This window comes from Poecilia formosa, unplaced genomic scaffold (assembly GCF_000485575.1).
Source record: "Poecilia formosa unplaced genomic scaffold, Poecilia_formosa-5.1.2 Scaffold408, whole genome shotgun sequence".
In the NCBI taxonomy this organism is placed as follows: domain Eukaryota; kingdom Metazoa; phylum Chordata; class Actinopteri; order Cyprinodontiformes; family Poeciliidae; genus Poecilia; species Poecilia formosa.
The window spans coordinates 219,921-238,565 of NW_006800347.1; the positions used below are offsets into that span (position 1 = coordinate 219,921).

Sequence of the window (18,645 nt, forward strand, 5' to 3'; positions counted from 1 at the left end):
TAGCTCACGTTGAGCAAAGGTTTAGCTCACGTTGAGCTAACGTTTAGCTCACGTTGAGCAAAGGTTTAGCTCACGTTGAGCTAACGTTTAGCTCATGTTGAGCAAAGGTTTAGCTCACGTTGAGCTAACGTTTAGCTCAGCTTTGGGTCAAAACCAACAACGCAGTCTGCCGGGTCAGGGCAGACGGAGCCCTGTGGTTCTTCACAGACTGGCTGTTAGAACATCCTGGTCCGTATTCAGTGAACCGGTTCTGCAGGATGTATCCCGTAACCATGGTAACGGCAACAGCTTCTGGGTCTCCAAGAGAACCCACTTGATTGGAGAACCCACAGAGTTTCTAGCTCAGCAGAGACAGTTTGGTTCAACCTTTGACCCAGCAGCTGCTCGTAAAATCAGCACTCAACATTTAGGCATAACATTATGACTGCCTGCCTAATCATGTTTGTTTTCCCTTCTGAGGTCAAAGCAGCGTTGACCTGTTGCAGTTTGGACTTCTGAAGCAGTTCTGGTATCTGGCACCAGCAGAACCTTTCAGTTCTAGACTGGTTTGTCCAGAACATACTATGGATCCTGGACTGGACTCAGACCTGGGAAATCTGGAAGCCAAATAGACAATAAAATGTCTGCAGAAAGGTGGCGCTCTCTCTGGGACCGCCACGTTAACACAAGATGGCGACGTAGGGAGGGAGTGATTCCGTCTCCGGCCCGGTTCTTCCTCCTTCAGATGCCGTTCATGTTGGAGGTTAAAGGTCGTAGTGTGTCCCACATCCGCCTTTCACCCTTCTAGATCTTATCCCTTACACGGAGTCCGCAGTTTTACGTACGTCACTTAAGTGTATTACCCACAATTCATTGCAGCATGTGACGTCTTGAGTTAAAAGGTGGATTTATGGCAATGTTTTGATGTTTTTTCCATCTTTAGAGAAAATTAAAATGAAATATGACAAAACACATTAGTAATAAAGTTTGATATGATAAAATGAGCAGAAATAAAAAGAATAATCACAAACTAACTGAGGAAAGTAAAACAAAACGTCACAAATGCAAAGCAAATTTCAGATCTTAAATTGAGACATTAACATATTGGTATAAAGATTGGGCTTTTGTGATTTTATTTCAGCACTCTCTAAAATAAAATTATTTCACTATAAAAATGGAGGTGATGTTTAACTTAGCCAGAGGATTAAATGTATCTTAATTTAATTCTTCATCCCTGCTAGAAGACCAAATTTTATTATATTAAAACTAGAGATGGGATAGATTTCTTGTAAAATATCCACTGAAAATCTTTCTAAAAACATTCATGAAATTGCAACTGAAAACTGTTTATTGTCTCAAAATCTGTCATAAAATGCAGGAATTGGAATTTATTTAGAATTTCTTCTGCAGAAAGTCATTACAGGGAAAACTTTACACATTATTATGAAATTAATAACTTAAGTTTTAGTGGCAGGGGAATAGAAAGCTGCTTGGTTCTTATCATGATTTTTAAATAAATGTTTTCTTCTCAGTCTAGATCAGAGGTTCCCAAACATTTTCTGGGCCCCCCCCATGGATTACAAATAGCTGTCTGGTTGAAGGACGTGTGTGTGTGTGTGTGTGTGTGTGTGTTTGTGGGGAGGGGGGGGGGTTCCTAGAGACTCCCTGTCTAACTTTGGTGGCAAACTGAATGTACATAGCTGGACATAGACAACACCATTAGCCTACAGGCTACTTGTTAAGCTTAAGGTTCTGTATTGACATTAGCTAGTCATCCTTTAGCTAACATTACCTGCATCCAGCAGCTTCACTCACCTCAGTCTGTTAGTTTGGAGGGAAAACTGAAAAGTTCTTTGCGTTTTGCTGCCATGATTCTAACACACCTGCAGCAGCAGGAGGTCTCCTTCACTAGCGCTCATGTTGCGTTTAAAGGCGGCTCGGAAAAACAGGTTACGACATGTTAACAACGGATTAAACAGTTTTAACTGCTGATAAAAGTGACAGAGGACACAGATATGGGAAGTGTGGAAGCCTCTACTGTATCAAATTGACAGGAATAACAGAGTTGGCCATTCTAAGGTAAAAACCCAGCGCATACAGTGTTCATGTTTTTTTGTTTTTATTATCCAGTCAGCTTCCACCCCCCCACCCCCTAGGGGGCGCGCCCCACATTTTGGGAACCTCTGATCTAGAGGACAATAAACTCATGTTGGATCTCCTGATGAATTATTGCAACATTTTTGGTTCAAAGTGACAACATTCATAGTTTCTATTAAAAAGGACATTTTAGTTCCATTAGTCTTTTCATTTGTTTTATTTTTCATATACGCCGTATGTTTCCCTAAACTTGATGTTTGTTAGCTCCACATTACACCAAACTAACTTTTAGCTGCATAAACAGATGGTTTAATGAGTAAAATCGTGTCTCTATTAGTAAATAGACTCAGAATTAATTATTAGAACATTTTAATGCGTATTTTTTGCCATCTTGGAAATATGAAATAAGTTCACAGAATGAGCTGTCAGTTACAAAAATAAATAGAATAAAATACATTTTTAAATAATTTTGGTTTCACTGAACATATGAGGGATTATATTGAATTTTCTGAATTCAACAAGTCACAACAAAACACATTTCTCCAACAGAAATACCTTTACTGTACATTTAAAATAATCTGTTTTGTTGTAGTTGATCTTTTTAGCAGCAGAATGCCTAAACAGTGATCAGTCCGCCATGTTGGATGTGACGTTACGACCCGTTCTGAACTCTGAGGTGACTTTGACTGAGTCCACACTTCATAGGGGCGCAGGGCGCCAATGCATGGACCGGGCCAATGCATGGATTCATTGAACAGGAGCCGGTCCAGATTTAACCCAGCTGAGGAGACTGGACCGAACCAGAGAAGAAAAGCAGCCAAAGAACCGAACCAGAACCGTCTGGACCACCCACTGGGTCAGGAGCTCAAGAACAGAACCGCTGAAGTTCTGAGCAGCAGCAGATTATAATCCAGCAGCAACAAGACGACCAGATAAAACCTAATATGCACGCATGCGCACACGCACTGAAGCGTGACCTATGGGCACTTCAATCATCATCATCATCATCATCATCATCATCATCATCGCATGGAAATGTGTCTAATCCTGACTGCAGGCAGCTGTCAATCACCCCCCGTCCCCCAGCCCGCGCCGCGCGCGCACGTGAGGCTGAAGGACGGGACGGTGACCGAGTCGGGAGCGCGCATGTTGATGAAGGCTCAGTTCGCTTTATTCCGCGAACCCGCCTCTGATCCTGCGGCAGAATCGTGAAAATGCGACAGAATGGAACAAATGAACTCGAACCGAACCGAACCGGGTCGGTCTGAGCTCCGCTCCGATTCTGGATGGTTTGATGAACCGAGCCAGGGGGTTCGGTCCAGCCTCCTTATGTAACTCACCCCATCCCCGCTCCTCTTCCTCCTCCTCTCGCCGTGTGATCGGGTCTTCATGGTTCTTACCTTTTCTACTGGTTCTGGTCGCTGGAGCCGCTGCTGGTCGCTGCGCCCTCCCAGTTCCTCCTCCTCCTCCTCCTCTCGTGCTCCTGGCTGATGTTTATCTGCCTCCTCTTCCTCTCTGCTCCTCCTCCTCCTCCCTCTGTGTGACTAACATCCTGCTGGGCTGGGAGGAAGACACATCAATGTGAGCACACAGAGTTCCTGTTTGGAAACCAGAAAAACTCTGATTTCTGAACATGAAAGGAATGGGTCAGAACCAACAGTTCAGCAGAGGAATCAGCGAACTTTGCGGCCCCCTGCTGGCTCCAGGAGAAAAGATCGAGTCAAAAATTTACAGCAATAATTTGGTTATTGAGAAAAATAATGGGGGTTAATTTTTCAAAGTCATATTTTCACTGTTATTCATTTATTTATTAATGTCACAGTTTCAAACTAAATGTCTTGTTTGGAGCCAAATATACCAACACAAACTAAATGTTCAGCTCCAAAAAAACAGTTAGCTTCCAACAAAATCCTTAGGAAGCAAGTAAAAATAGTTCTATCAACATTTAGTGAGCTAGCTAAATATTCAGCACCAAATTTAGCTAGCTCAGAGCTAACTAAGCTAGCTTTATAAATATTTAGTTAAATATATTACACTAAATATACTAGCTAGCTCAATATTTAGCATACAAACTAAGTGTTTAGCAAAACATTTACCTTCCAACAAAATGCTTAGCTAACAAGCTAAATATTTAGCTCTGACCTAAGAATTTAGCTAGCTCAGAGCTAGCTAAATATTTGGCTTTCATACTAAATATTTCACCAATATGCAAATTCCCTTGTTGACATGAACAATTTAAATTTAGGAGTTTATGAAAAGCTTAAGAAAACCCAGCTTTTACTTTAGCAGTCCACTTCCAGATATCAGCAAGTGAAGTTGCATATTACCTAAAGATTTAACTCTGAACTAAATATTTAGATTCAAGCTAAACATTTGTAAAAAAACAAAAAGAGCAAAGTCAAATATTTAAGTTATCAATTAATATTTAGTTTTGAGCTAAGTTTTAGCTTTGATCTATCTAAATATAACTTAGCTAGCTCTGAATTAAACATTTAGCTTGAAGCAAAACTAAATATTTATGTTAGAAAATAACAGTAAAAATATAACTTTTCTCTCATAACAATTTTAATTTTTTCGGTTTAACTTTACAAACTGCAGCCCATGCTTTCCGAATATGAATGAAATATCAGAAATAAAATCAATCTGTTGTTTTAACTTTCTAAATGAACTGAAGTTGATCAGAAGGGATTTCTGTGATCTGGCCGAACTGGAGCGCTGGAGCAGGACAGGAGGATCTGCAGAGGTCGGTTCCAGCAGGAATCGGTTGTTCTGGTGGGAACTTTGAATGCTTCCTTTGTTTCCAGAGGGACGTGTTCGCCACGTGCCCCAGCAGCTCATGATGTTCTGTCACAGCTGAGCTGCAATAAAACCAAACACTTTGGAGCACGAAGCAGATCCAGGATGAGATCACAGAACATCACAACGCCGACGACCTTCTGACCTTTACTCAGCCACTCCGTCTGGACCTGCTGCAGATCACTGGCTGACCTTTAACCTGTCGCTGCCTGACCTGCTGACCTCCAGATCTCAGCCTGCTGTTGGAATTAAACTTTCTCCTATCATAAGTTCCTCTGGTGCATTCTGGGAAATGTAGTTTAAACAACAAGCAGATGAAATCCTCCAGTCAGGCTGCAGACATGATCACCAGGTTCATCTGATTCAACCTGCAGTGTTTGGTAGGTGTTACCCACAATGCAACAGTGCCAGGCGACCCCATTCAGGAAGGCTGCAGGGAGTGTGTGTGTATGGTATGCAGAGAGGCTACATCACACAGATTTAACAAGTTCAGCGTCTCTCATCCCTCCTGACATGTTGTTGCTGCTGGCAGGAAGAGCAACCCTCAAAACACACACATGAACGCGCGCGCACACACACACACACACACACACACACTTTTATCCCCATTCTCCTTCAACTAGAATCCCATTCAAGTGCATCAGCTGCCGGCGTCCTTCCTGCCTTCCTCCCTCCTCATCCTCCTGCAGTAGCCTCAGCACATGAAAAATACATCAAACACAACCCTGCGTCCTTATCACACACACACACACACACACACACACACACACACACACACACACACACACACACACACACACACACACCGGTGCTGCAGCCGGTCTGAATGACCCGGATCCGAGTCCTCAGGTTCGGCTGCGCGGTTCTGACCTCTGCGGGTTTAAAGCAAGTTGTTCCGGAAGCTTCAGATAAAATGTTTCTATTAAACTCCAATCAGATCCGGTTTGGTGACCCTGCGAACCGAACCGAACCGGAGGGTTTCTCCGGATGGAGCGGAATGATCGATGCTGAGTCGAACCGGCGGCTCTGCAGGCGGGTCCCCCGCTGCTGCTGGCCCCTCGTGATGCTTAATGGGCCCGCTCCGAACCGCAGGACCCCCCTCTAATCACCGAGCCTCCTAATGAGACGGAGCGACATGAAGGGCTCGTTTGGACCGCAGCCTGTCATTAGAGACTCATTAGGCTCCGAGCTGCGATCAGGCGACAGAAAGTAGACCTCCATTCCGGGTTCTGTGGGTCCAAATGATCAAACTACCGAAGGTTCGGAGAGGAACCAGCCGAGTCTCCGCTCCTGAACTGGTTCAGTTCACCAGGGCCGGTCCAAGCAGGTTTTCATTGGGCCCCATTCCAACATGTTGACAGCAGATGCTCATTAGCATAGCTGCTAGCATTAGCATCATTTGTAATTAGCCAGCATCATACCGGTATTACCATACCGTTGACTTTAACCTTACAGGAACAGCAAGCTAAAAGAAAATGTGGATTTTGAAATGCAGTGGCATTGAAGTAGCAGCAGCTGAAACTAAATTTACAGTAAACAAGCAGTTTGGGTTGCAACTCTGAAAATAATATAGAAATCGATTTTCCATGTGTAATAGCATTTACTTTGTATTAGTATTATTTTAAACATTTGTAATTCTAGCTTGGTGCTCTCAGGGGCAAAGGTTAAAGGTCACTGAACGTTCCCAGCACTGGTAAAAATGCCGGTTTGGATCCGTTCCAGACTTCACATTTTCAGCGTTCATGGATCTAATCAAGGTTTATTCAGCTGGACCAGGAGGAAAATGTTTCTCTGTAAACGCAGCAGAACTATAGATTATCTGTAATATTCACAGAATCCTCCATCAATCAGCTGGAATCAGGAGCAGGTCATTGGTTGAATGTTTAGTGATGTCACTTCCTGCAGTTAGTGAATCCATTTTAAAATAAAATGGCTTCAGTTGAACTGGTTTGGACTTTAGCAGCCGGGTCGGACTCTGGGTCTGGTTTGAGTTTTAGCTAACAGACGGAACTGAGGCGACATAAACCGGATCTTAAAATCTGCTTTTATTTACACTGTAAAACAAAGACGGTCAGCATCAAAGGTTAAAATTCATCAGACAATATTTACAGGATGAAACATTTAAACTGGACCGGTCTGAGTCCAAGACGGATCAGAACTGGTGGAGGTCAGGGGTCAGTGGTCCAGAAAGCTGAAGATGCTCCTCTGAGAGTTCCTGTTGGGTCCAGCGGTTTGGTTCTGTCTGCATGTCCGCTTGGCTGCCGGGCTCACCGCATCCACCTGGCTCCTCTTCCTCACCACCTGAGAGCAGAACCGAACAGAACCTTAGGTCCAACATGTGAGGAGATTGACTCACAGCTAGAACTATGAGGAAACCAAACAGGTTCTTTGTTCCCAACAGAACCAGAACCACTCTATAGCAGGAAAACCCTCATCAGCAGCTGCAGGGCAACAGCTCCCTCTAGTGGTGGAGACTAGGAAGCTGATCTCTGCAGCCGGAGATTCTGCATGTTCTCTCTGGACTCAGGCGGTTTTAACAGAACCAGTTAAATGACAAAATGTAAAACTGATCAAATGAAGTGTGGAAAACAAAAGGTGTGATCACAACAGTTTGTTTTATTGGTAATTTTACAGAATTAAAAGGGGTTGAAAGCATAATGAATTTAGGTGCTGTACCGATTTCCACCACAGGGTGGTGGTGCTTCCCGGGAGCCTGAGTTTTTACAGACACATGGAGGATTAAACTCTAATTCTGTTTACTTACAGGTTATTAGTGTTCACTACGCACATGGCTATGATTTCAATAACGATTTTATCATATAAAATGCATCAACCAGTTTCATGTAGACGATGTATTAAGTGGAAAAAAAGGTTCAACTGTGTTTGCATTTCAGCACTAGCATGTTAGCTGTCCCACTAGCTTAGCGGCTAACTGCTAAAAGCTGCTCCAGTCACTGTTGTAGCAGCCAGTGACTGAAATGTATATTAACACGTTCAATGAGCACAAATATCTGCATTATGCTAAAAGTTCTGAATTTTATGCTAAACAATATGTTGACAGCAGTAGCATTATATGACTTATGTTTCACCCTTGAACCATCTTTAAATTACACTTGAAATCCCAAAACGATACAGCAGTGGTGTCCAAAGTGGGTCCTGCAGGCCCGGCATCCTGCATGTTTTAGTCTCTCCCTGTTTTAACTCACCTGGATCCAATGATGGGTCATTAGAGGCCTGAGCAGAACACTGACCTGCTGAGGAGGCTGTTCCTACCAGCAGGAGAGAATAAAACATGCCGGTGTTCTGTCGATCGGTCACACCTCGTGGTAATGCCCACATCGATGTTACGTTTCTCATAAATCCGTCATACCTGTAGGAGTTTCATTTTGTGTGTTTTTTTCTCAGAAGTTTACAGAAAATAAAAAAATTAAAACAAGAAAAATCCAGTTATTTCCACACGGCGTCCAGAAAGAGGTGATGTTCTGCTTGCAGCTTCGGTCAGCATCCGGCTACTCATCAGCTTTTTAAGGACATACTCTGTGCAGTTTTCTAAAAAAGTATTAAAATATTAAAAAGGTAGATTAGCTATAGGGACTAAATATCCCGACCACACTTGTAGTCAAACAGTGTTTGTAGTAATAGTGACGCTAAACGGGACGAATGTCTTGTTTACAGTTTGGTAACGATATTGGAAACAGCAAAAATCATTTATGTTTTTGATTAACATAGCAGCTTAATGAAATACAATTTACCGTAAACTTCTGAGAAACACACAGGTATGACGGATTCATAAGAAATCTGCTGAGTAAGCAGTATGTGACGTAGCATCGATGTGCCATAAGGTTTGCTGGCAGAACACCGGGCCTCCAGGACCGACTTTGGGCTCTGAACAGTTTCTTTAGATCCCAAAGTTTTATATTTTGTAAAAGTGTAGACCTGTCACAACAACATTTTAATGGACAATAAATTCTTAGAAGTTATTGCAATAATCATGAGACCATTTTTCAAGTAATAAATTGATAATGGTATAATGTTTGCCCTCTCAGATCAATAAACTGATTTTGTACAGAACGCTTCACCCTGGAATGGAAGATGTCAAATATTCAAAATGAAACCAAACAAAACGGAAATAAAAACTTAAATTGGATTCTGAGTTTCTGCAAACAAAGTTGCCTTTCAAAAATATCAGAATGGAAAATGAGCTTATTTATATTTTTCATTAATTTCTTACAGTGACAGGCTTAGAAAATGTTAACATTAAATTTTATTTTACTAAATCTCAGCAGGCTGCAGGTGGCGGTCTACCTGGTCCTGAGCCTCACCTAGTCCTGAGCCTCACCTGGTCCTGAGCCTCACCTGGTCCTGAGCCTCACCTGGTCCTGAGCCTCACCTGGTCCTGAGCCTCACCTGGTCCTGAGCCTCACCTGGTCCTGAGCCTCACCTGGTTCTGAGCCTCACCTGGTTCTGAGCCTCACCTGGTTCTGAGCGCGCTCTGTTGGCGCCTTGTCAGGCGACAGCGTCTGGAACAGGAATCCTCTGGAGCTCCGGGGGGCCAGCGGGTTCCCCTCAGAGAGGCCGGCCAGCTTCTGCAGCACGGCGGCCGGCTGGCTCAGCAGGGAGCCTCTCCTCACCTGGAAGAGAGCCGGATCACTCAGAGCAGTTGCCGACCCGTCAGAACCGACCCACTCAGACGGTTCTGGAGGACGAGACCCACCTGGACGGGCTGGGAGGGTTTCTGGAACGGGTTCAGAGCTGCTGCAGTCCTCTGGTCCGACTGAGGCGGTTCTGTTAATAACAGGTCAGAGTTAGGTTGTGATCCGATAAACTAGCAGAACCTGGGACCGGGCCGGACCCACCTTTCCTCTGCAGCGTTCTGGCCGTCAGCTTCTTGGCCAGCTTCATGAACTGACTGTCCTCGTCTCCGATCTGCTCGTCCTCTCCGTCCGGTTCCTCTCCTTTCCGAGTTTTCTGCTCCGTCTGAGACAAATGGGTCAGACCCGGTTCCGTCCGCAGCAGAACCGTGATGAAGGTCGGACCTACCTGCTCTCGGAGCCACTGCTCCCTCTCCAGCCGGTCCTTCCTCCTCTGGATCTCTGCCGGGTCCACGTCGTCCTCTTCCTCCCCGTCTTCCTCTCCGTCTGCGGCTGACCCGTCGAACCCGGCATCTGGACCGGACCAGAGGACACACACTGAGGCTCGGTTCAGAGGTTCTGCAGAACCGTCACCAAGTTCTGAGTCAGCAGGTTTTAAAGCGGCTGCTTCAAACAGAACCAGTCCATCTGCTGAGGTCATTACAAAATGGCCGACGTCGTTTTTACGGTCGGATCGTCAATGTTTTTAACTTCAGGACGGTTCTGTCCTAATGGTCCGGTAGACCCGGTCTGATTCAGAACCAGAACTCCATCACCTGTTCCACCTCCAGCTGCTGTGGCTCTGAGTCAAACCAACCTGTTCCCCTCCTGGCCTGTGGGGGCGCTGCACCAAGAACCACTGAAGGAAACGACACCAAAACCTCTGAAGACACTGAGAGCAACTTCCTTCTTCACCAGATGGAAACAAGATGGAGGCGTCAGATTTTAGTGTTGGAGGATTTCTCTTTAGGCTAAAGACCAGGAGCCATTTCTGCTGCTAGCGCTAAGCTAGCATGTTAGCTTTGTTGGATTTACCCAGAATGCCATGCGCTGTGGTCCACTTCCTGTTTGTTTAGCTGCAGATACATCCTTCAAATGAATCAAGTGTTTACAGAATGAATGCTGTTACCACATTTTAGGCAATAAAATAAAAAAATTAGTTTAGAATGGTTATTAGAAATTCGATTATTTGCATCTTTTAATGCATTTCAAATATGGCGTACAAAGACTAAGTGGCTAAATAAAAAATCTGCAGAATGTGCCTAATTTGTCGAGTTAATGAAGTTGGTAGCATCGCTTCTTCACTGAGTGAATCTTCAGCAATTTCAGCTCCAAAAGTCAAAAATTTGAGAATTTTTTTTAAATTTCTCAGTTCAAAAAGTTAGGAAAAAAAAGGTAAAAAAATTTACATCTCAGAAATTTTCTAGAAAAGCTTGGATATTTCTGAGATTTGTCTGAAAATTAAACTTTAAATAAATTTTTGACTCTTGTAGAAAAGAAATGAGGTTTTCCCAGAACATTTCAGTTTTTGTGGAAATTCACTCATTTCTCTCTACAGAGGCGCCGATTCCCATTTACAGATGTTCAGTTGGGATCATTTCTGACCCCGTGTCTCCAGTTTGGACCCGGTTCTGACCCGGTCGGCTCACCGATGTTCTTCCAGCGGAAGCGGCGCGCCCGGCCCGGCCCGTCGGAGTGCAGGTCGCCGTCGGCCAGGTAGCGGTCCTGGTACAGCCTCAGCCGCCGCTTGTCGTCATCCAGGATCTGCTTCCTGTGGGGAGGAAGCCATCAGCCGGACCGTTTCAGAACCGGGTCGGGCTGCGGAACCGGGTCGGCGGCCCGGACTCACATGTGTATCTTGTTGACTTGGTTCTGAAGCTCTTCGTCCGACGGGAGCTCCTCCAGCAGCTCCTCTTCCTCGTACTCGCTGTCTCGGTCGCCCTCCTCATCGTCGCTGCCGATGTCACTTCCTGAGAGCTCCGCCTCCGACTCCACGTAGTCCATCAGCGCCCTGCGACAGAACCGGAACCAGAACCGGGATTTTACAGCAGAACCATCAAACTGAGGTTAGCTTAGCTTAAATAATTTACATTTTCTTCTTCTCTGATCGACGGGGAGCGAAGACGCCCTGCAGCTCCTCCTCTTCCTCACCGACATCATCTTCATCCTCCTCCTCTTCCTCCTGTTCATCCAATCATTCAGCTGATTCAGCTTTTCCAGGAACCAAACATCCAGATTCAGGAAACTTCCTCACCTTTTCACTTTCTACATCCGACAGAAGACGAAACTCGCAGGCCTCCTCTTCCTCCTCCTCCTCTTCCTCAGCCTTCGTCTCTCTTAGTGGGAGGAAACGAAAAGCAGAAGTTTAAGCAACAGATAAACTTCTGTTTAACCGTTTCCTGTCGCTTTCGCCCTGGAAGGAAGTCGGATCGGTCTTTGGTACCTTTCTGCAGCCGGTGAAGTCGAGTCAGCAGAATCTGAAACCAGAACAAACAGAAAAGATCAAATTTTAAAAATCAAAGAAAAAACTAAAAGATTTTATAGTTAAATGTTCCAACAATTAAATATTTCTCAGTACGATGAAAACTTCTGATGCCCCGATCCAGTTCCTGGTCCAGAACCAGAACCCACCTGGGCCGGGGAACCTCCCGGAGCAGAGCGCCATCAGCTCCTCCATGTTGTCCTGCTCTTCCTCCTTCCTCTCCTCCTCTTCCTCAGCGGCGGTCTGCGGGAATGCTCCGGAGCAGAACCCCAGCAGCTCGTCCTGGGCCGGGCCGCTCGGCGCCGACCCGAAGCGGCCCGAACAGAGCTCCAGCAGCGCCCCCATCTGGGCGTCCATGGCGTTCTCGTCCAGGCTGTCCAGCAGCAGCTGCCTCTTGTGGGACGTCCCAGGTCGCGACCCCACGTTCAGGAAGCCGTCAGCGTCCAGCAGCTGGGACTGGACCTCGTCCTCCAGGCAGAACCGGGCCTGGGAGTCCCCGACCAGAACCGGGCCGCTCGCCGCGGCGCCGGGGGACGGCGGTGCGTACAGGTCCTGGGAGTCCTCCACCGGGAGGCAGAGGGACGGCTCCGACAGCCGGCCGGAGCTCTGGTGGGGGAGAACGGGTCGGAACCGGGTCAGAACACACACAGCAGTACGAACTCGGTGAACCAGGGGTCAGAGGTCAGGTCACCTTGGAGGCGGAGCCGAGGATGCTGGGCCGGAAGAAGCAGGGCGACGGGGAGCGCAGGGCGGCGGCGGCGTGGGGCCCGCGGGTCGCGCCGCGCTGCTGGTTGACGGGCTGGTAGGAGGTGAGCATGGAGCCGGGCAGCTCCAGGCTGCTGTTGTGGCTACTGTCCTCCTCTGGGGACACGGAGACACGGACATGAGCCTCACCGGGACCAGGCCGCCGCCGCCACTCAGAGTCACGACAGTCGGAACGGAAAACCGTTTCATGAAATTCTAAATGTTTAAAATCCAACAAACCTTCCATTTCAAATGTTGCTTAAGTTCAGAGCTAGCTGCAGAAGCCGCTTCCTGTGCCAAAATTTTGTTCCCAGAATGCACCTGGCATTGGGTTGGCAACAGAAGCGAGATGAAACTTACCCATGTAAATTTGTCCTGGGTAAATTTACAGACAGGAAAAAGCTAGCTAGGGTGTATTAGCAGCTAGTTAGCATAGCATGAACCGCCTTGAGTCACAGAATGTAATTAAGATGCTGGCGACTGAAACTTTGCCTGACTGAAAGTCCCTGAGAAAAAATAGAAATATTTCTTCTACGACTAAGACGTGCGATTAACTTAAAACCAACTTGGATGTTTTCAAATTAATTCTAGACATTTTAGGTGTTTAAAGGCGGCGCCATGTTGGATTCTGTTCTCCTGACTCACCGGTCTTGCCGGACACGTCGGGTCCAGACTTCCTCAGTCCGTCCCTGGAAGACAGGACAGCCGTCAGGGACGAGTCCCGGCCGGATTGGCGCCGCGGGCCGGATCGGTACCGGATCAAACTCACCCGGTCCGGGAGCAGGAGCTGCCAGGGAACAGCATCAGCGTCCCGTCCATGTGGAAACGGTCCAGAGTCTGAGCGGCAGGAGAAAGGCTGCGGATGCTCTGAGCTGCACTCTCCTCTTCCTCCTTGTCCTCCTCTTCCTCGCCGCCATCACCACCCAGTAAGTCGTCCACATCCTGCCAGTTACACGCCAGTTAAAGAGCCTGAGTTATAGCGACTACAGCAGCAGCTTGTGGGGTCTTCACCTCTTCCTCAGACTCCTCCGTCATATCTTCCTCTTCCTCCTCTTCCTCGTCCCCACAGTCTTCGTTGTCGAGGCGATGAAGCTCGGCTTTTCGCGCTCGCTCCTCCATGCGGCGCTGGGCCATGGCGAGCTGCAGCCGCTGCTTCAGGGTCAGCAGTTTCTCTCCTGCAGAGACGAAAAGAAAACGGAAGTGAAAATCAGAAAAGCGTCAGAACATCACAACGCCATCAGGACCGAGGAACATCGCAACGCGCCAACATGTCGGACCGTCACGTAACCGACCCGGCTTGGTGGCGGCCAGCTCCTCGGCTCCCTCCTTCACGGTGACGGTAACGGACTCTGAGCGCAGCTCCTCCTGGCCAGAGGGGGCGCTGTCTTTACGGATGACGGTGAGCTGAACGGTGCGCTCCACCGGCGGACGAACGGGCGCCTGGACGTGTCGCAGGTAGCGCTCCTTCAGGGCCGCCACTCCTGTTGACCAGCAGATCTGGGTTAGACTGTGATTCTGGACTGACGGTGATCCGGGCCGGTCCGGACCCGGCCGATCCGGTTTCTCACCTGGGTTGCAGTGAGGAAGATCGAGCTGAACAAACGCGCCGTCATCAGGACTCAGCTTGGCCGGCGGTGGTGGGTCCAATCCCAGCTCCTTCAGGCGAGACATTCGGTCCTTCTTTGGTCTAGCTGGTTCTGGTGCAGACGGCGGAACCGGGTCGGACTGAGGTTCTGAGGCTGCTTGGCTCTGTTTTGGTCCACCGTCAGGAAGCGGTTCTGCAGAATCAGCGGCGAGAGATTCCTGCAGAGTTTCTGAGAGCAGCAGCATCGGACCGGACTCCGGTTCTGGTTCCTCTGCAGGGAGGTTCTGCTGCTGTGGGGAGGAGGCGGCTGCAGGCGCAGGTAATGACTGGATCTGATTGGATGAGAGGTCCGGGGAGGGCGGGGCATCCTGCTGGGTGGGCGGAGCCAACGGCATCTCCAGCATCAGCTCTGAATATCTGGAAGATCTGAGGAAAAATTAAATGTTCAATGATTGATGAGTTGATCAGGTAATCAGTACCCGAGTTGAACTCCAAAGAAATTACTTTTGAGAAATTTCTTGGGTACTTTACCAACTCTGGTCAGAGGTCAGAGGTCAGGTTTAGAGGTAAGGTTTCAGCTGGTAATGACTCAAGTAAAAGTAAAACGTCCAAGAAAGAAAGAAGAAAGTTTGTCAAGTCATCACTTAACAGAGCCTGCAGGTGAGCGTCTGAGTCTCTCTCTGTGTGTGTGTGTGTGTGTGTTTACTTGAGCAGGGCCATGGCGGGCCCCTGGGGCCGGGCCCGCCTCCTGTAGAACTGCTGGATGGTTTTGGGTTCGGGGATGTGGTACGGCAGGCCGAGGCTGGACTCTGTGGAGACGGAGAACAGGGTGAGTCTTCAGGACGTCGCTGCCATTCACTGCTGATGGCGGCGGCACTGATGGCGGCGGCACTGATGGCGGCGAACCTCGGACCAGACGCTGCGACTCGCTGTGCAGCTGCTTCATGGCCTCCCTGCTGGCGCGAGCCGCTCTCCTCTCCTGCAGACGGAACAAGAACAACGTTTCAGCGCTCGGCTCAGCTTCCTGAAGTGTTGCTGCGCTGTAGCGTCACGGACCGCGCGGCGGGGTTTCTCTGGAGCCTCTTCATCCTCCTCCTCTTCCTCCTGCAGTCAGAGCGAAGCCTCAGTCAGAGGAACCAGAAACAAAATGCAGCAGCGGGAGGAGCAGAGCTCCGGCTTCTACCTCCTGGTTTCTCATCTTCATCCTGACTGCAGCTCTGATGGCGTCCAGAGACTCTTCCTCTTCCTCTTCATCGTCAGCCAGGCCGGTGTCGAACAGGTCCGGGTCTCCCAGAGGACAGCCGCTGTCGTTCAGAACCACAGGAAGCGCTCCATCCTGAAGAGACCAGATTAAAATGATTCTTTCCATCCGAACGCTGGAACCTGTTCAGGATGAAGACTCACCTCCTCTTCCTCACAGAACCGCTCCGCTTTCTTCTTCTTCTTCAGTTTCTCCATCGCTTTGCTGCGTTGTTTCTTCTTCTCATGATTTCTCTGACTCTTCTCCCTCTTCTTCACATCCTCCTCTTCCTCGCCGTCATCAGGAGCCTGGCTGATCGTCCTGCTGCTCCGCCTCCCCTCCTCAGGCTCCGCCTCCTCGCCGCTGGAGGCAGGCGACCTCTGACCCCCAACCACAGCCACGCTCTTCTCTGCTGCCACCTCCTCTTCCTCGCTGTCTATGATGGCGTTTCGCCGAGGCTTCCTGTGAGCTGCGACGTCTTCATCGTCTGAATCTGAAAAACAAACTGGGCCGTTCAGAACCAGAACCTTTACTAAAAGACACAGAGCAGTAATGAAGCCAAAACTACACAAAAATATAAACATTTCAGATTAAAAAAACCTTCATCTGTAAACCTGTGCTACCAGAACTCCATTAGTTTCAGTTTCTGTACCTGGAACGGCGTTTCTTGTGTCAGCCGTCGTCATGGTAACCGCCGGTGAACCCATCCCGCTGTCGGAGTCGCTGTCCGGTGTCGTCTGGGCCGCGGCTGGCGGCGCTTCGGCCTGAAAACAACGAGACGGCTTCACTAGAGAGGAGAAGCAGAACAGAAAACCTTCCACAAGCCGCAGGTACCATTTACAGCAAGGGTGCTCAAAGTGGGGCTCGGGGGCCATTAGCGGCCCCTGGACTGGTTTAGTGCGGCGCCCCAAACACAATTCAAGAATAAAATACAACAAAACTATGACTAAAATCTAAATTTACTTACAAAAATGTTGGATGCAACACAAAGTGATGGTCTGGTTTCCTCTGTTGTCATGGTAACCAGGATCACATCTACTCATCAACTTATAGGCAGAAACTTTATTAATCCCTTTGGGAATTTACCGTCTAAATTACACCTTTGTGCTCCAGAAACTGATTTTCACTGCTGGGTTAGAAGTTGGCTGAATGCAGGAAGTGTTTCTGATGAAGATCCTGATTTATTGCCGAGAATTGATGAAATATTTGATCAGTTTTCTTCAATTGAATCCAAAAATAAACAAACTGGATGCATTTCATTTCATAAAGAAAAAACATTTCAAGTTTTGGATCTTTGATCCCGTTCTAAAAAAAGAAATGAATAAAAAAATCATTCAAAAAAAAAAGTTCACGCTTAGTTTACTGTTGAGAGGGTTTAAAAAAAATGTTTTAAAAATAATATTTTTTTGGCCTACAAGTACTTTCAAGTTACAATTTTGGCCCATGTGACTAAAAGTTTGGACATCCTTGCTCTACACTACACACATCACTGAAATCACTTTTTTTTAAATTATTAATTAAATGTATCAAAACTTTAATTTTCACACTTTGATCAAAACTTGTTTGGTTCACGTTAAGTAAATGGCCTGTTTTATGAAGATCACCAGTGAATCTTCTGTTTTTATTTATGGTTTATGATTAAAGTAAAGTGCTCCCAGGTGAGTTTGTGTGTTCAGGTTGCCTTTAGCCTGGATGTGGGATGTGACCTGAATGACCTCACAGAAAACAAAGCCTCACTGAAACCTGCATCCATCCAGAACCAGAGGGAGGCCATTTTACAGCTCAGACCATCCAGAGTACCAGCTGGGTAGCCCGGGTTCGGTTCTGTAAGGCGGGTTTCTGTTTAAATCCAGGCCGAGCTGCAGCTGTGGCGCCTGGAAGCAAACAATGAAGCATCATGGCTTCATTCCTCCTAAACTTTACTCCTGGAAACGGCCTCAAACTGAACACACTGCGGTCCATCTCCTGCTCTCCGACCCCAGGTTGCTGAACCATGAGGTGTTAGCAGCGGATAAACAAGTTAAAGTCCATTTTAACATGAATCTTAATGGACAAAACACAGGCCTCAGTCCAGCCCTTCCTATACCACAGGCTAACCTAGCTCCCAAGCTAAGCAGCTAGCTCTCTGCTCATTTTAACATCACAGTTCAGAACCTAAAAACACACAAATAGAGCCGGAACCAGGAGTTAGAACCACAGAAACCCGGTAGGCCCACTTATAAACCCGGTTCTTTACCTGCTGCTGGGACACAACCAGGCTCATCTCAGTTCGGACGGCTCCTCCGGATTAAATCCCGCTCAGTCGAACCGACGCTGAAAGTACCGCTTCTGTGACACCACCGAGTAAAGAACTTGCTTTGATCTTTAGGTCCACATTCAGGCCCAAATTACCCGGTTCCCCGCACACAGCTCCTCTTCCTCCCGCCTGACCCGCTCTCACGTAGAGCAGTTTGAGCTTTGGCGCGTCGTGACAGCTGGAGCTCCGCTTCTATCAGAGAGCTGCCAATCAACCGCTACTCCTCCAGCCATTGGTCCGTTCTGGACTCTTGGATCCGCCCACCGTGACGACACAACCCAGGGAGGGAATAAAAACAGCAGCAGCAGCGCGAAAACCGTAAGAAAGAAATATTATTTCCTTAATTTAATAATGTTTTAAAACTATTTTACCATCATTTATTTTATGTCTATTTATGCTAATTTAATTTTATTAGTGTTGCAATCGCATTTATGTGTTATAGCTTCGTTAAATGCATAATTATTGGTGTATTGGTACAGTTACTATGAACGTTTTGCTATGTTACTGTCAGCTTTAAAGCTGTCATTTTAATAACCAGCTGACCAGCATTATTTTTTAAGATGAGAAACTTTTAGTCATTATGAAAACTGAGTTGAAAAGAGACACTTGCAGTTGAAGATATGTGAGAGAATAAACTAAGTGATAACTGGAGCAAACATCAATGTCATAGATGTACTTATTGGTATGACGTGGGACTTGTACTGTGACTTCAACAGCGTAATCAAATGGTTAAATTCTAGTTTGATGCTTTAGTTGTTATTTATAAATTGTACATCATTTTACTTTCTCTTTTTA

At 47.1% G+C, this 18,645-nt stretch overlaps 2 protein-coding genes and 1 long non-coding RNA gene across 6 annotated transcripts in view; all 3 read right to left on the bottom strand.

The window, feature by feature from the left end:
- c19h1orf216 (chromosome 19 C1orf216 homolog) overlaps positions 1-3,738 on the bottom strand; it is a 6,028-nt gene extending 2,290 nt beyond the window's left edge. Inside the window, exon 1 of one of the 2 annotated variants that reach the window (XM_007576479.2) lies at positions 3,417-3,738. In XM_007576479.2, coding sequence (XP_007576541.1) covers positions 3,417-3,421 — 5 coding nt within the window. In that variant the 5' untranslated portion in view covers positions 3,422-3,738. The remainder of the gene's footprint in view (positions 1-3,416) is intronic. The other variant, XM_007576481.2, reaches the window with a different exon arrangement.
- Positions 3,739-4,652: 914 nt separating this feature from the next.
- Positions 4,653-5,616, bottom strand: LOC103154982 (uncharacterized). The gene is made up of 2 exons (XR_477993.2): positions 5,018-5,616; positions 4,653-4,934 (listed from the first exon to the last, which is right to left on the bottom strand). It is a non-coding gene; the product is annotated as an uncharacterized LOC103154982 (long non-coding RNA).
- Positions 5,617-6,897: 1,281 nt separating this feature from the next.
- On the bottom strand, positions 6,898-18,109 carry clspn (claspin). Of its 3 annotated transcripts, none has more exons than XM_016663210.1 (24): positions 17,791-18,109; positions 16,207-16,318; positions 15,974-16,059; positions 15,498-15,650; positions 15,371-15,418; positions 15,221-15,293; positions 15,021-15,123; positions 14,298-14,740; positions 14,022-14,210; positions 13,741-13,904; positions 13,499-13,671; positions 13,375-13,418; positions 12,677-12,846; positions 12,135-12,591; positions 11,947-11,980; positions 11,758-11,839; positions 11,594-11,685; positions 11,353-11,514; positions 11,153-11,274; positions 9,913-10,037; positions 9,729-9,849; positions 9,587-9,657; positions 9,348-9,503; positions 6,898-7,173 (listed from the first exon to the last, which is right to left on the bottom strand). In XM_016663210.1, exons 1-24 carry the CDS (start codon positions 17,815-17,817, stop codon positions 7,048-7,050), a joined length of 3,333 nt encoding a protein of 1,110 aa, XP_016518696.1. In that variant the 5' UTR covers positions 17,818-18,109; the 3' UTR covers positions 6,898-7,047. The 3 variants fall into 3 exon arrangements, with proteins under 3 accessions (XP_016518696.1, XP_016518695.1, XP_007576544.1); XM_016663209.1 differs by having other exon boundaries at positions 15,719-16,059; XM_007576482.2 differs by having other exon boundaries at positions 15,719-16,047; positions 17,791-18,107.
- Between the last annotated feature and the right edge of the window lie 536 nt (positions 18,110-18,645).

Excerpts from the sequence above, each read along its gene's own strand:
- clspn (XM_016663209.1), bottom strand. The coding sequence starts at position 17,817 with ATGAGCCTGGTTGTGTCCCAGCAGCAG. Across the intron at positions 11,686-11,757 it reads CGGATGTAGAAAGTGAAAAG|GAGGAAGAGGAGGAGGATGA; the intron begins GTGAGGAAGTTT and ends TTGGATGAACAG. Across the intron at positions 9,850-9,912 it reads AGCAGTGGCTCCGAGAGCAG|ACGGAGCAGAAAACTCGGAA; the intron begins GTAGGTCCGACC and ends CATTTGTCTCAG.